The sequence below is a fragment of the Schistocerca serialis genome, chromosome 3 (genome assembly GCF_023864345.2).
Source record: "Schistocerca serialis cubense isolate TAMUIC-IGC-003099 chromosome 3, iqSchSeri2.2, whole genome shotgun sequence".
Lineage (NCBI taxonomy): Eukaryota > Metazoa > Arthropoda > Insecta > Orthoptera > Acrididae > Schistocerca > Schistocerca serialis.
The window spans coordinates 486429917-486446591 of NC_064640.1; the positions used below are offsets into that span (position 1 = coordinate 486429917).

At 42.0% G+C, this 16675-nt stretch overlaps 1 protein-coding gene across 1 annotated transcript in view; it reads left to right on the top strand.

The window, feature by feature from the left end:
• The window catches only part of LOC126470942 (tachykinin-like peptides receptor 99D), a 306661-nt gene extending 290745 nt beyond the window's left edge, over positions 1-15916 (top strand). Inside the window, exon 3 of the mRNA XM_050098991.1 lies at positions 15780-15916. Within this exon, the coding sequence (XP_049954948.1) occupies positions 15780-15916 (137 nt within the window). The remainder of the gene's footprint in view (positions 1-15779) is intronic.
• The last annotated feature ends 759 nt before the right edge of the window (positions 15917-16675 follow it).

The window sequence follows — 16675 nt, forward strand, 5'->3', positions numbered from 1 at the left end:
AAAGCAATAAAAGTTCTTGATCATTTGTCCAGTACCATAATATACGTGACAGGTAGCAAAGCAGGATTTAAATGCAACTTAAATCATTTCTCCTTGTCAACTCCTTGTGCTACATTCATTTAAAAAACCGGTTTGCGGTAGAAAACAAATGTTCGTTTTGTGTGAGTAGGACAAAAAATATTAATTTGTTGATTAGTGTTAACACTGATAAAAACTAACTAGTTCCACATTATATCGATAAAAGAATCACTCAGATTAGCTATGCAATATGTAAATAACTGATTAACTAACAAAAAAACTAAGAATATTTATGTCAAGATTATGAACAGGAAGGGACTTGGAAAAAATAAGGAAATGTATAACACACAGTTAATTCAATTGCAAAAAATCAGAAATTCTGCATCAAGGCACAACAAGAATTCCACAGTATTTACTGCTCTACGTTATTCACCACAACAAATGTTCATTTATAAGAGCTGTTGCAGAATATTTTCAAGGCATCATTCAAGAGACTGTAGTAGTTGAATCGCAGTTCGTCGGCCTCACAAGCATTTCAGGACTGCTCAGTTACGTACTGTATGGCGCTACGCTCTGTAGGTCGTTTGGGACGATCAGTTGACTCCACCAATGTCCTCGGCCGGCTTCAGTCATGTTTTGATCATAGTCACTGCGCCTGACTAACGATCTCGATGAATACTGGTACATTATAAACTAAATTTGTGAAAGACTTCCGTAAACAGAGATGGTAACATCTCCCAGCGAACGAAACATGATAGAACATGATGTTATGATCTTGACGGTAATCATGTCCTATGGAAAAAAAAGCTGAATATCTTCGCAGTTGTGTCAAACAAAGCATAAGATCGTTACCCAGAGACAATGGAGGGATAAGTTTGACATGGTGGGGTGCAATGGGAGCAAGTTCATGATTATTCACGATGATCCCACTTAGGATGGAATGTGAGGCTGGTCATACCTTTGAGTGTGAAGAAATCGAGAAAAAGGAAACACTCACATACTTTATAAGCCGTAATCTTGTTTTGACTTGCGTGGCACGCTCTCAGGACACGAATTTCGTAGATTATAGTACCACCTCAGACCTTCTGGGACTGGAAATCGCATAGAATGAGTAAGGCATGTTTAAAAAAATTCAAATAGTTTCATATCTCGTACTACTGTCTTCCTCTGTTGTCCCTCTTACTTTACTTTCAGCATGAGTCTTATAAAGTTTGTTCTTATTCATTTTGTGGGTCTCTCAGTTTCTTCTAGTTTGTGCATCTAGGGTAGGGAATTGCTGCTCTTATTTTCTTAATATTTATATGGTCTCATATCGTGACATTCTTTTTACCAAGCAGTGAAAAGGGCGTAAGACTGTTTCTTACTAACTGATAAGCAATGTATTTCTTTCGAATTTTTGTAAGTTCGCCGCGCGGGATTAGCCGAGCGGTCTAGGACGCTGGACTGTGCGGCTGGTCCCGGTGGAGGTTAGAGTCCTCCCTCGGGCATGGGTGTGTGTGTTTGTCCTTAGGATAATTTGGGTTAAGTAGTGAGTAAGCTTAGGGACTGATGACCTTAGCAATTAAGTCCCATAAGATTTCACACACACTGGAATTTTTGTTTTGTTTTGATGTTGTTGTTGTAAATGCATCATTCAACAAGCCTGTGATGGATGGCAATAAGGAAATAAATAACTTTACATTTCACAAACGGAATATGGTGGTGCATTATGTATGTACTGTAATGAAATCTATGCGTATTATAAAATGTGTGTATGTATGTATGTTTGGGAACTGCCTTGCCGCAGTGGTAACACAGGGTCCTGTCAGATCACCAAAGTTATGCGCTGTCGAGCTTAACTAACACCGCATCTGCCGAGTGGAGTTGGCAAGCGGTATAAACTCAGCCCTTGTGAGATGGGTTGCGGAGCTGCTTGGTCGAGAAGCAGCGGCTCTGGTCACGAAGACTGACAACGGCGGGGAGCGCGGTGAGCTCACCACCTGACTCACCATATCCACATCCAGTGATGCCTTTCGGCTGAGCACAAGACGGTGGGAAGTTGGTACCGTAGGACCTTCCGAGGTCTGGCGGACGGGCGTTTTATGTATGTGTGTTGCACATCTCCTTCTAAACAACAGGACCCATTTCAACGGAACTTGATATACTGATCTCTTCACTGTCTAGAGAACATAACATAGGAGGTGAGAACCACCAACCTACAAAGAGGTAAGGATGAAAACGCAGTGTAGGCCGCTACACTCGAATGCCCACAATTTAGTCCCCCAGTATTTGTGAATGAGAGCACATAGAGACTTGCAACAAACGTTACACGTAATTACAAACCGGTACGAAATTTTTTCTCGATGACGACCCCCACAAAATAATGAAAGGAAAGAAGTTCATCCTGCTGCATGAATCTTGACATTTAAATTCATTACTTCCTTACTACAGACAGTACTCACGACACATTTTGCAGAAACTATGCAAATGTACAGCTGAATGTACCAGAAAAATTACATCTTTCTACGACACATAGTTAAGGGGATATGACGTCATAAACACTAACAGCGAGGGGAAAGAAGAAGATGGGCACAGACAGGGGAGAGGAGGAGGTGAACAGAGAGATGATAATGAAGAAATAGACCCAGAGAGGGGAAAGGAGGAGATGGACAAATAAAGGAAAGAGGTGGAGATGAACAGAGACAGTGGGGAGTAGGAGATGAACAGATACAGGGAGAGTAGGAAATTGATAAACATGGGCAAGGAGGAGATGGACAGAGAAAGGGGAAGGTGAAAATGGACAGACAAAATAAAGAGGAGGAGATATACAGGAAAGAACAGGGAAGTAGAGAAGGACTGAGAAAGGAAACACTAAGAGATGAACAGGGAGCATGGGGAGGAGTAGATGGACAGAGAAAGTAAACAACAGGAGACGAACAGGGAGAGGGGAAGGAAGAGATGGACAGAAAGGCGGGAGGAGGAGACGCAATTAGAGGGAGGAGGAGGGGTTGGAATTAGAGAAAGGAGGGAGGGGAGATGGGTAGACAGAGATGAGCTGATCGACTGAGGAGAGGAGGAGAAGATTGATTGAAAGAGAAGGAGGACAAGATGGACACAGAAAAGGATGAAAGAGGAAAGAATGAGATTGGAGGGGTGGAGAAGGGGAACAGAGATGGTGGAGGAGATGGATAGAGAGGGGGAAGGAGGAGATTGACTTACTAAAAGAGTACCTTGGCAACACTAGGTACTGAGTTGTACTACTATATTTAAAGAAAAATGTGGTAATTCACTTAAAATCGACGTGTGCCAAATGTAGACGGAATAGCTGGTGTTATTCCAACATAAATTAATTAAATAAAGTACTGTGTGATTTTTAGACAAGAATATCACTCCTGGGGTGTATTTTTAAAACTATCTGGGTATCCAGCATGGCCTGGGTGTATATTTATTCCAATCTTCCAATAATCCAGTCTCCTCATTTCCCCTCTCTTAGTTAATTTTGTTCTTCATCCCCTATCTGTCCATCTCCTTCTCCCCCTCTCTCTGTCCATCTCCCTCTTTTTCCCCTCACTGCCCATCTCTTTCTGAACCCTCTGCATGTTTATCTCTTCCGCTTTCTTTCCTCTGTCCATCATATCCTCTCCCCTCTCTCTGTCGAGCCCCTCCTCGCCCCTTTCTCTGTTCATTTATTCCTCTTCCTCTCTTTTTTCGCCTTTCCTTCCTCTGTCTCTGTCCATGTCTTCCTCTATCCATTGTCTGTTCATCTCTTCTCTCTTCACACTCTGTCCTTCTGTCCTTACCCCTCTCTCTGCACAGCTCCTCGTCACCTTGTCTCCCATCTCCTCCTTCCCAATCGCTGTCTGTCCATCTCCCCCTCTCCATTCTCTCTGAACGTTATCACATTCACCACAATAAGATGTTGGTGATTCTTATCCTCACAGTATTTCTTTCCAGATCATAACATATGAGTTCCTAATTTGGTTGATATCGCTCCAGTGCTTTAGGATGAGCTTCATACTAATAGCTTTGCCCGAGTACGCACATTTCAGATATATTTCAGGTATATTTCACACGCTTAACTCGTATTTATATATCTATATCACATTCTTAACACATATTTATACGTATGTTTCACCTGTACCTCTAGTGAATCACGCCATGCGATTTCATTCTCACTCAGAATAATATTTATTACGCTGGTATCTCCAGAAGTATGTGCCGTACAATAGTGAAATTTTGCATGCACATCCAGTAGTATATATGGCTCCTGCCAGTAAACGTCTTGTGAACAGAGTTAGTGGTAACGGAGTATTAAATCACAGTGCAATGCATGACGTGGTAATTTTTCACGCATATCAGTGTTTATGACGTCGTATGTCCTGAACTATGTGTTGAACAGCGATATATCTCTCTGCGCTCAATCAGCGGCTTATGTTGATAATGCCTGTGAAAATACACTCCTGGAAATTGAAATAAGAACACCGTGAATTCATTGTCCCAGGAAGGGGAAACTTTATTGACACATTCCTGGGGTCAGATACATCACATGATCACACTGACAGAACCGCAGGCACATAGACACAGGCAACAGAGCATGCAACAATGTCGGCACTAGTACAGTGTATATCCTCCTGTCGCAGCAATGCAGGCTGCTATTCTCCCATGGAGACGATCGTAGAGATGCTGGATGTAGTCCTGTGGAACGGCTTGCCATGCCATTTCCACCTGGCGCCTCAGTTGGACCAGCGTTCGTGCTGGACGTGCAGACCGCGTGAGACGACGCTTCATCCAGTCCCAAACATGCTCAATGGGGGACAGATTTGGAGATCTTGCTGGCCAGGGTAGTTGACTTACACCTTCTAGAGCACGTTGGGTGGCACGGGATACATGCGGACGTGCATTGTCCTGTTGGAACAGCAAGATCCCTTGCCGGTCTAGGAATGGTAGAACGATGGGTTCGATGACGGTTTGGATGTACCGTGCACTATTCAGTGTCCCCTCGACGATCACCAGTGGTGTACGGCCAGTGTAGGAGATCGCTCCCCACACCATGATGCCGGGTGATGGCCCTGTGTGCCTCGGTCGTATGCAGTCCTGATTGTGGCGCACACCTGCACGGCGCCAAACACGCATACGACCATCATTGGCACCAAGGCAGAAGCGACTCTCATCGCAGAAGACGACACGTCTCCATTCGTCCATCCATTCACGCCTGTCGCGACACCACTGGAGGCGGGCTGCACGATGTTGGGGCGTGAGCGGAAGACGGCCTAACAGTGTGCGGGACCGTAGCCCAGCTTCATGGAGACGGTTGCGAATGGTCCTCGCCGATACCCCAGGAGCAACAGTGTCCCTAATTTGCTGGGAAGTGGCGGTGCGGTCCCCTACGGCACTGCGTAGGATCCTACGGTCTTGGCGTGCATCCGTGCGTCGCTGCGGTCCGGTCCCAGGTCGACGGGCACGTGCACCTTCCGCCGACCACTGGCGACAACATCGATGTACTGTGGAGACCTCACGCCCCACGTGTTGAGCAATTCGGCGGTACGTCCACCCGGCCTCCCGCATGCCCACTATACGCCCTCGCTCAAAGTCCGTCAACTGCACATACGGTTCACGTCCACGCTGTCGCGGCATGCTACCAGTGTTAAAGACTGCGATGGAGCTCCGTATGCAACGGCAAACTGGCTGACACTGACGGCGGCGGTGCACAAATGCTGCGCAGCTAGCGCAATTCGACGGCCAACACCGCGGTTCCTGGTGTGTCCGCTGTGCCGTGCGTGTGATCATTGCTTGTACAGCCCTCTCGCAGTGTCCGGAGCAAGTATGGTGGGTCTGACACACCGGTGTCAATGCGTTCTTTTTTCCATTTCCAGGAGTGTAGATTACGTAGCATAAAGGTAATAAATGGTTCAAATGGCTCTGAGCACTATGGGACTCAACTGCTGTGGTCATAAGTCCCCTAGAACTTAGAACTAGTTAAACCCAACTAATCTAAGGACACCACACACATCCATGCCCGAGGCAGGATTCGAACCTGCGACCGTAGCGGTCGTGCGGTTCCAGACTGTGGCGCCTTTAACCGCTGGGCCACTCCGGCCGGCATATAAAGGTAATAAATTTAAACATCTTGCATCATGCGGCAGTCTTCCCTGCATCTCTGTGTTAATGGCGTCATATCTCCTGAACTTATTGTAGTGCTATGATATTATTTTGAGAGTGCGTTCAGTGATATATATGGATACTGCCTGAAAAATCTATCTCGGATATAATTAGCAGTAAAAAAGTAATAAATTAAAATGTCATGCCCGACTCGGTTGGTTTACTGCATGAACAGAAAAAAATGTTGTGAGCATTAAACTTTTTTTTCCTCTCATCATTTCGTGGGGGTTGTCAGGGAGAATAAGTTTCATAAATGTTGAAAATTATGTGTAAAGTTTGTTCGAAGTCACAAAGTGGCCTCGTTCACATATACTGGATGATTGAACTATGGCTATTTGAGCGACATGTGCTACACTGATTTTTCACCTCCACCCCAGTACGTAGGCAAGTCGTACCCCACAGCGGTGATTTACCTAAAGTAAGTAATACGTGTACCCAGTTCAGTTGAAATTGATCCCGTATTTTAGGAGGAGATTTATAGCATACATATATACATACATTCATAAATACGTAAATCTATTTTTATAAGATGTACGGAATACGAGTCTTCAGAGTTATTTTAGAAATACAGTTTCTTCCCATTTTGATCCCCAGCTGTGTAACATGAGTATTCATACTTTGCCTTGTTTGCACAAAATCCTACGAATGTTCAAAAAATGGTTCAAATGGCTCTGAGCACTATGGGACTTAACATCTGAGGTCATCAGTCCCCTAGAACGTAGAACTACATAAACCCAACTAACCTAAGGACATCACACACATCCATGCCCGAGGCAGGATTCGAACCTGCGTCCGAATCGGTCACGCGGCTCCAGGCTGAAGAGCCTAGAACCGCACGGCCACATCGGCTGGCCCTACGAAAGTCTAGCACGGGTATACTATTAGAAAACTAACATCAGGTTCATTTATTTGCGTACCTGGATTACTTTCCATAAAATTCCGTGCGAGTTTATGGCTCATTACTGTGCTATTAGACGAATGTACCCCTTTTCTTTAAATTGGTGAATATGGTTACCCCATTTTCATTTTGATGTCTCTTCGTCTCCTGTCACCAAACTAAACTACAATGCAGAAGTTAAGCAGTATCATGAAAAGAGGACGTGTTACGTTATGAGGATCTCTGAAGGATTACTAAACAACCTACTGCCCACTCAAAAGATATTTTGCATGTAAGAGTGACCAAACACAGTGTTAGGAAAGTTTTGGAGACCAAATTTGATAAGCAATTAATGGAACTGGGATATCTCCTCCACAAAAAAAGAAACTGTAAATATGGGATATGGTTACCACTAACAGCCACACATGCTGTAGATAGCCGTGGCATTATCTGTAAGAGATGGTTCAAGAGCTCTTTGTGCAGTCTTTCCAATCCTCAGCAAGAATGATGCGGGGGTCTGTAAGTTCCCTTGGCCCTAATGCATCGCAAGCTAGTGCCATCGGATTCTTATCCGGAGACCTACCTAGTCACTCCACGCGACGGATGCCTTCACCTTCAGGAAACTCATCCCCCACAACAGCTCGATGTGGACGTGTGATATCGTCCATAAAGAAGAAATCTGGACCCACTACATTTCTGAAAACGCGAACATGTGGACTTACAGAATTTCTCCGACCACCACCGTAGATGCACAGCTCAGTACGGCCATTCAGCGTAATGCCTCCCCAATCCATGACACCATTACCACCAAAGCGGTCTTTTTCTACGATGTTCCTGAGGTTGTATCAGCTACCAGGTTCCGTCCAGATAATATACTACGAGAATCATTTTTCCAGCCTGAAGCGGTATATCTTTATGAAGAGCGCATTGCGCCATTCGTTCAAGGTTCAGTTTTAATGCTGCTGACTACACATTACATGGGCCCTTCTTTGTGGTGCAATGATCGAGAATCACACGGCAGGACGTCTGAGAAACACAGCTGCTGTTCTGAGCCTCAGACACACAGGTTGTCGGGATACAGCAAATCCAGAGGCAGCTGAAAGCTCTGCAGCCACTTGTCTTGCATGAAATGTATTCGCATTTGAGAATATAGACAACCATCAGCTGTGTAATGGAACGATGATATTCAAAATTTGTGCCAGACGACGACTCGAACCTGGATTTTCCACTATTTGCCAGTGGCCGCCTTATCGTTAAGCTATCCGAGCGCGACTCAAGGCCAGACCCAAACTTGAATATGTCGTTAGCCATGTGTGTACAACCTGGACTCATACATTTATTAAGTATGTTCTTACACAGAGAGAAACTTTAAGTGAAAGCCGTTTGCCCATTGTAGGCGGATAAATACGAAACTGCAGCGTCTGTGTTGTTTATAAATACGATGCAAGGTTCCTCCGGACATTACGCGCCCTTAAGGAACATTGCATCGTATATATGAACAACACAGGTTCCGCAATACCGTGTCGTAATTGTCTTGCAAGTCTACTCCGATTTCTTCTGGCAGTTACGGTCATACATCGGTCTTGCAGTGGGTTGGTTATTCTTGGCCGACCTAGGACTCGTCTCCGACAAACAGCCGTCGCCAAAGACTCGAAATGACACTTTGTGGAATATATAGATACAGAGACATTAGGCCTAGCCTGCTTCCAGGTGGCCCAGTATTTTACCACTCAAAACAGGATCAAAATGGAGTTTTTGTGGCATTACGTTGCCAACTTCACGAAAAGGCTAAACTGTGATCGCTATGAACGCGCAAACGAGACTGAGACATGAGTGGACTCATGAAGTACTTGGTTTATTTTTCAGCTACGCCGCTGTTCACAGCTCGTAATATTCCTTCCGTACACAAAGCGATTAAGTAGTACTCGTAGATAAATATTTATGATGATATCAGGCGATGGCTCATCTTTTAGCCTTTTACTTTTGTGTTTTCGTGATTATACTTAACTTTTGGGCACTAGTGTATTTGTTTTGAAATGGATCGTCTTCTATGCTGCACGATTAACTTTCAAACAATACAGATAATGGTTTCTGGCATTTCATGAAGCAAATTACGTCTGTCATTTGTGAAAATTTCAGCCTTTCCACCGTTTTCGACAAACCACGCTGAAAAGTAGATTTCACACACATCATCTGGTGGCTACCTTCATTGTATCAACTATGCGACTTCTGTCAACGTAGTATGGAGTAAGTCAGTGTACAGACTGCACATAAATTATACAAGGGGATGCTGAAAAGTAAAATTTCCGATTGTTTTATGTAAAAAGTCTTAAATCTTTTTAAAGAAGACAAAAGCTACTACATTCTTCATGTCTACAAATTTGCAGCCCTGTAGCGCTACAGGACTCTGAATAGTAGCGTGTAACATGGTGGTGTGTAATATAAATAGGTCGGTGCGTGAGAAATAGTGAGCTGTATCTGAGTTTCGAATTCGAAGATTTTGCCGCATGCCCACATATAGAACACCCTCGCCTTCAGTAGGACAATACCAGACCACACAGGAGCGCTAAGACATCCACAACAATCCGATGCCTTGGATTCACTGGCATCAGACCCGAATTGGTCCCGTCCGATTTTCATCTGTTTCCAAAGCTTAAAGAAGATCTTGGAGGACTGGTGATCAAGCGGTGCAAGAAGGGGTGAGGTAATGGTCCCGTCTACAAAGCTGAACACTCGACTGTGACGGTATCATCAAATTGTTTCCACGTTGGGAGAAATGTGTTCGTTACCAGGGTGACTGTGTTGAGAAATAAACATGCAGAGAAGAAAAATAAAGATGCAGAATTTTAATAACGTTTATTTTATTCGAAAAGCTTCATGTGTTTCGATATAAAAAATTTGGAGGCGTTAGTTCTCATCAGGCCATGGTATGTCTGGAGATGCGGTTGCATGCTACCTGTTGAGGAAGCACTAAGACAGAACTTAAGTTTAACAGCAAAATGAACACTTCGTTGCTTCCTCTATTAATTTTACAAGCTAAACATTAAATAAACCGATGAATGTAAATATTGTGATCGAATACTGTGGTACTGAATTTTGTTAAGGCAACACGTTGGGAGTTACTTAGCATCGATTAAGTTTATTAGCTACAAGATAACTGCATTTGAGTGTGATATTTCAATTTAATTATAAATATGAGATTTTAAGTGCTCCAGCAGTATTACTATACTAAATTTAGAACAGTACAGTTGCTGCGTTTTCACAAAATTTCTATTTTTTACCTTGGCTAGGTACTTTCAGAAATAATTTAATGACACAACGTAGCAGTTATCATGTTTCCATCATAATGTTCGAAATCAGGAAAGAATAATATTGCCCTCATATTAATGAAAACCTCAGGGGCGTTTTTCCTGGGTTATATTTATTGCTCTCAGTCAAACGGAGCATTGGTAGGATACTGTGATGGGAATATTTCTTTGGATTTTCGGTCATGAATCTATCTGCAGTGCGGCAGTTACACATGAGCGATGGCACCCTATTGTTGTGACGATTGCCTAGTTGGCATGCGATAGCAGGGCATTTCCTTGGATACTCACTGGCGGTCATCACTTACGTGCACAAGCAGAGTCTCAAGGAAAGTGTCTACTTAATTGTCAGATACTTTTGAAGTTCCTTATAGCAGGCATAGCAGCGAAAAGTCCGTCACGAAACCTTGTATATAATTCCAACTCTAGGATGATCTCTCCACCAACATGTCCATCCATCTGATTGGACAGTTTCGATTACTAGTGTCACAAACAATTTTATGGAAAAAAAACTTTGACAGCAGTTGCGTGACACACCTTTATTTCCATGCTAAATGTCATATGTACACTCTTATCCTCAACTATTTCATCTATAAAAAACAAATGACTGATGTGACTGTCTTCAAAGTCCAGAGATGTGACGTCTTCTTGACAAGTATTGTTCGTAAAAAAGATATATCTACCCCTCTTAGGCTACTGATCGTCCAATCTGGCCAAACAGTTATAGCATTTTATTCTTTTTATGCTGTACATGCTAGTGATAAAAGACATTTAATTTTGAGAAGGATGATAACATACAAATTTATCTTGTATGCCAGTCATACTAAAATGTCTCAGTGTACAGAATGGGTCAGTGTACTAGAAATGATGAAATTAACACATTTACTTTTAAGTTCCTTGGGTTATGTATATTCGACTTTTCTCACGTAATTTTAAAACTTTGTTTTCAAAAACTAGTGCGTGTACCTTTTTCTCAGAAACTATTCACGAGAAGTCTACGAAATTTTCTTTGTGTAATGTCTTAGCACGTAGTAAGTTTCTGTCATGAAATTTTTTCGATACCCTGAATAAGAGAACGTTAATAAATTCTTAATTATATTTCTGTAAGCCGGTGGTAGAGAGAAAACATGTTTCGAAATTGTACTAAATGCTTTCTCTGAGAATTACTTTGAACAGTTAGTTCATGAGCCCACGCGAACTGTAAATGTTTGCGAAAACACACTTGACCTCTTAGCCACAAATAATCCTGATCTAACAGAGAGCGTCATGACGGATACAGGGATTAGTGAACACAAGGTCACTGTAATGAGGCTCAAAACCATATCAATCAAAACCACTAAAAATAATCGCAAAATATATCTATTTAAAACAGCAGATTAAAATCCGCTTGATGCCTTCCTAAGAGAGAGTCTCCATTCCTACCAAGCTAACTATGTAAGTGTAGACAAGATATAGCTCAAATTCAAAGATACAGTATCAACACCAATAGATAGGTTCATACCGCATAAGTTAATAAGAGACGGGACTGATCCACCATAGTACACAAAACAACGTCAGAACACTGTTGCAGAAGCAACGAAAAAAGCATGCGTAATTCAGAAGAACGCAAAATCCCCATGACTGGCTAACTTTCTTGGAAGCTCGAAATTTAGAGCAGACGTCAATGCGAGATGCTTTTAATAGTTTCCGCAGTGAAATACTGTCTCAAAATATAGTAGAAAACCCAAAGAGATTCTAGTCATAAGTAAAGCACACCAGTGGCAAAAGCAGTCAATACCGTCACCGCGCGACAGCGATGGAAATGTTACCGATGATGGTGTCACTAAAGCGGAGTTACTAAATACAGTTTTCCGAAATCCCTTCACGAAAGAAGACGAAGTAAATATTCCTGAATTCGAAGCCAGAACAGCTGTTAGCATGAGTGGCATGAAAGTAGATATCTTAGGTATTGCGAAACAACTCAAATCACTTAAGAAAGGCAGGTCTTCCGGTCCAATCAGGTTCCTTTCAGACAATGCAGACACAATAGCGCCTTTCCTGGCAATAACATACAACCGCTCACTTGACGAAAGGTCTGTTCCTAAAGACTGGAAAGTAGCACAGGTCACACCAATATTCAAGAAAGGAATTAGGAGTAACCCAGTGAATTACAGACCCATATCACTGACCTCAATTTGCAGCAGGATTTTGGGGCATATACTGTACTCGAACATTATGAATCACCTTGAAGAAAATGACTTATTGATACATAACCAACACGGATTCAGAAAATATCGTTCTTGTGCAACACACCAAGCTCTTTATTCCCATGAAATAATCAGTGTTGTCTACAAGGGATCTCAGAGTGATTCCATATTCCTAGATTTCCAAAAGGCTTTTGATACAGTTCCTCACAAGCGACTATTAATCAAACTGCCAGCATATGGAGTATCGTCTCAGTTGTGTGACTGGATTCGTTATTTACTCTCAGAGAGGTCACAGATCGTAGTAATAGACTGTAAATCATCGAGTAGAGCAGAATTGATTTCTGGCGTTCCGCAAGGTAGTGTCGTAGGCCCTCTGCTGTTCCTGATTTATATAAATGATCTGAGTAATAACCGGAGCAGTCGCCTTAGATTGTTTGCAGATGACGCTGTAATTTACCGTCTATTAAAATCATCAGACGATCAATTCCAGTTACAAAATGATATAGAGAGAATTTCTGTATGGTGCGAAAAGTGGCAATTATCACTAAACAAAGAAATGTGCGAGGTCATCCACATGGGTACTATAAGAAATTCGATAAAATTTGGCTATACGATAAATCACACAAAAGTAAGGGCTCTCAATTCGACAAAATATCTAAGAATTACATTTACGAGCAACTTAAATTGGAAAGACCACATAGATAATATTGTGGGGAAAGCGAAACAAAGACTGCACTTTCTTGGCAGAACACTTAGAAGATACGACAAACCCACTAAAGAGACAGCCTACATTACACTTGTCCGCCCTCTGCTGGAATATGGCTGCGGGGTGTGGGATCTTTACCTGGTGGGATTCACGGAGGACATCGAAAAAGAGCAAAGCAGGGCAGCTCCTTTCGTTTTATCGCGCAATAGGGCTGAGAGTGTCGCTGATATGATGCCCGAGGTGAGGTGGCAGTCACTGAAACAAAGGCGGTTTCCTTTGCGGCGAGATATATTTACTAAATTTCAGTCCCCAACTTTCTCTTTCGAATGCGAAAATACTTTGTTGACACCCCCCTACGCAGGGAGAAATGATCATAATGAAACAATAGAAATTAGAGCTGGAACGGAAAGATTTAGGTGTTCCCTTTTTCCCACGTGCCATTCGATAGTGGAATGGTAGATAAGAAGTATGAAAATGGTTCGATGAACCCTCTTAAGTGTGAATTACAGAGTAATCATTTAGATGTAGATGTGGATGCAAACTTCCAAGCACTTTGCCCTATATCTTAACTTACACTCATAATTTCAGAATATCCTGTTGAGACTACATTTATTGGGTCTATAGAAATAAGTCTACAAAATTTCGTAATTCTGGCCTTCATAGATTTAGAGAAGAATGTACATAAACCTTTGAAAAACTATTTTCAGGATAAGCAATTTAAAGTTCAACCTAACGTGCTTTCTTACGTCACCAAAAGTTTGTACTCTGGATCCTCTTTCCCTTCAAGGCTTCTCTTCCCGTCTCTTGCTTTCTGCTCTCTTCAACTGACTTTTCACCTGCAGAGAGGTGCTGTAAATCTATATTTCGCAAGATGTCTTCAGTGAAATTTCCTATCTTAAAATTTATTTTCTGTAATACCTTCATCCTCTCTACTTTCCCAACATTAAATACAAGAACTTATCATGAGCTGCAATTACGAAAACTGTAGCAGATGAAAATGGGGCAAAACAAGAATTGCTTCTTCATAAACAGTACAGCTGCTTTTGTTTTTGTTTCTGAGGTACGGAACAGAGTCGCAGTAGGTCTGTAAGACGAAAGAGCATATATCACAGCCTTCTACGTGTATCTGTTCAAGTTTGCTTCAAATTAATCCACGAAATCGTTGTTCACCGAGCTAGCATTCAAGTGTTTCGTCAAAAATTGGGCGTGGCAGGAACGTCGCGTCACGCATTTACTAATTTTTCAGGCACTTCGTATGTGAATTCATGATTGAAACTTTGGGAACTTATTGTCCATGAGTTCTGCTAATAAATGGATACCCATTTAGTCTAGTGCCATATTAAAGTCATTACTGTCTTTACTAGTAATGGTGTTATTAAGAATATTCAGACGTGAAAAATGTTACTGTTAAATTTAGGGACAAAAAAGAAATATTGTTTCAGAGTTAATGATATGTAAGACTATTTAGTAACATAAAAGATGTTAATACCACAGTAACTAGGTGAACGTATAAAATATTACATCACAACCGTAATGGTTCAAATGGCTCTAAGCACAGCACTATGAGACTTAACATCTGAGGTCATCAGTCCCATAGACTTAGAACTGCTGATACCTAACTAACCTAAGGACATAACAAACATAACATGCCCGAGGCAGGATTCGAACCTGCGACCGTAGCAGCAGTGCGGTTCCGGACTGAAGCACCTAGAACCGCTCGGCCACAGCGGCCGCCCAACCATAATAAAAGGAAGATGAACTATCAGAAAATAATGGAAGATAATAAATATATGTCCATCTGCCCGAGCTTACTACTGAATAACCAGACACACTTTCATCAATCACCAATTCTAACTGCAGATAGTACTCATAATATCATCCAGACGATGTTCTAAATTACCCGTCCTACTTACATGCCCCATTTTCCTTTATTTCAGTTACTATAATTTCTCTTGTTGTGTTAAAGATTTTACTTCCACAGTCACAGCTGCTTCAAATACCTGTTTAATATTACTATTGCGTCTGATCTGTTTAGTATTTAGGATCAGTTAAAGACATGACTATTTTGTTCAGACACACTTTTGGAATATGTTACTAAAGTTTATTGTTCAATTTATTTTCTTCTATGAACATCTGTTGTAATTTGTATATAGTTCATTAGTTAATGTGTTACATATTTTATGTTAGTTAAATAATCTTACATTGAATTTAGAGTGGAATAATCCTGCAGTTAACCTAACATTAACATTTTTCACCTCTTTAAATGGAGACACTCAGTAGATACACTAGTTTAAAATCTTTGTCCACTGAAATTTCACTGCACTACATACTTATCCCTGCACCTGATGATGGCGTAAAAGTCTAAAAGCGATTTGTGAAATAAATGATAAATATTGTAGAATATTACACCAGTGGTGTGTGTGTTTTCAATCATAATGTATGACAATATTCTACCAAGAACAGACGGAACAGTCAATAAATGCAGTCAATAATTTATGCGTAGTTATACACTTAGCAGTTCATAGTTACCGCAGAGTCTGTGTGCGCAGGTTCGACGAGGGTGCACGGATCGACAGAAACGGTGACGACGCACGCGGATATGGCGCCCAGCTACTCGACGTACCGTGGAGAGGGCGGCCGACGCTGGCGGCCGTATGGACGCGATCTGTCGCACAGCGCATCCTGACGAGCGGCCGGCGCGGGCGACGGCTCGGCGCTGGGGATGGGGATGGGCCACCACGGCCCGCCGGCGCCCGCCCGCCGCACGCGCGTCCAGACCTGGATCTGAACGGCTGCCTCCCTCCCTCGCTTTTCATCACCTCCTGCCTTGCAGCAGTTCACAATATATTTCTGCTCCAATTATTTTCTATAGTTAATCCAACAGCTACGGTAGCAATTTGTGTGTTTTCTGTACTAGCCACTTGTTTATTATTTTCTTACGTTGTGTAACATATTCAGTATATCCTACTGATGTGAAATGTAAATGAAAACTATTAGAAAATTATGAGAGCCTCCTGTTACATAACATCAGTTATAGGTTGCAGCCACATTCCTTAGATCGCTTTGGTACATCGCACGCTTCTAAATAAAATAACAACTTCATTTATGATCCGATCACTAAACCACTGTTACTTCCTGAAACTGCCAACACTGCCTGTATTCAGCACTGATCTATAAAAACCCCACGAGTAATGATTTTTTATTCTACCTAAATCAGAGCTTCGAATTATCAGCATACAAAATGTACCTTAATGGTTAACAAACTAATAATCAATTCTACTGAATCACATGTAAAACTAATACATTCTGCAGTGGATAGCAATCCCTTACTATCACACATACATTAGGTAAAACAAAATTTTTACTGTTGCAGTCATCATTCTCGACATTTGACTGCTAGATGAGCACTTTTGTGAAGGTGAGCTTCTTATGTCGTAACAGCTTC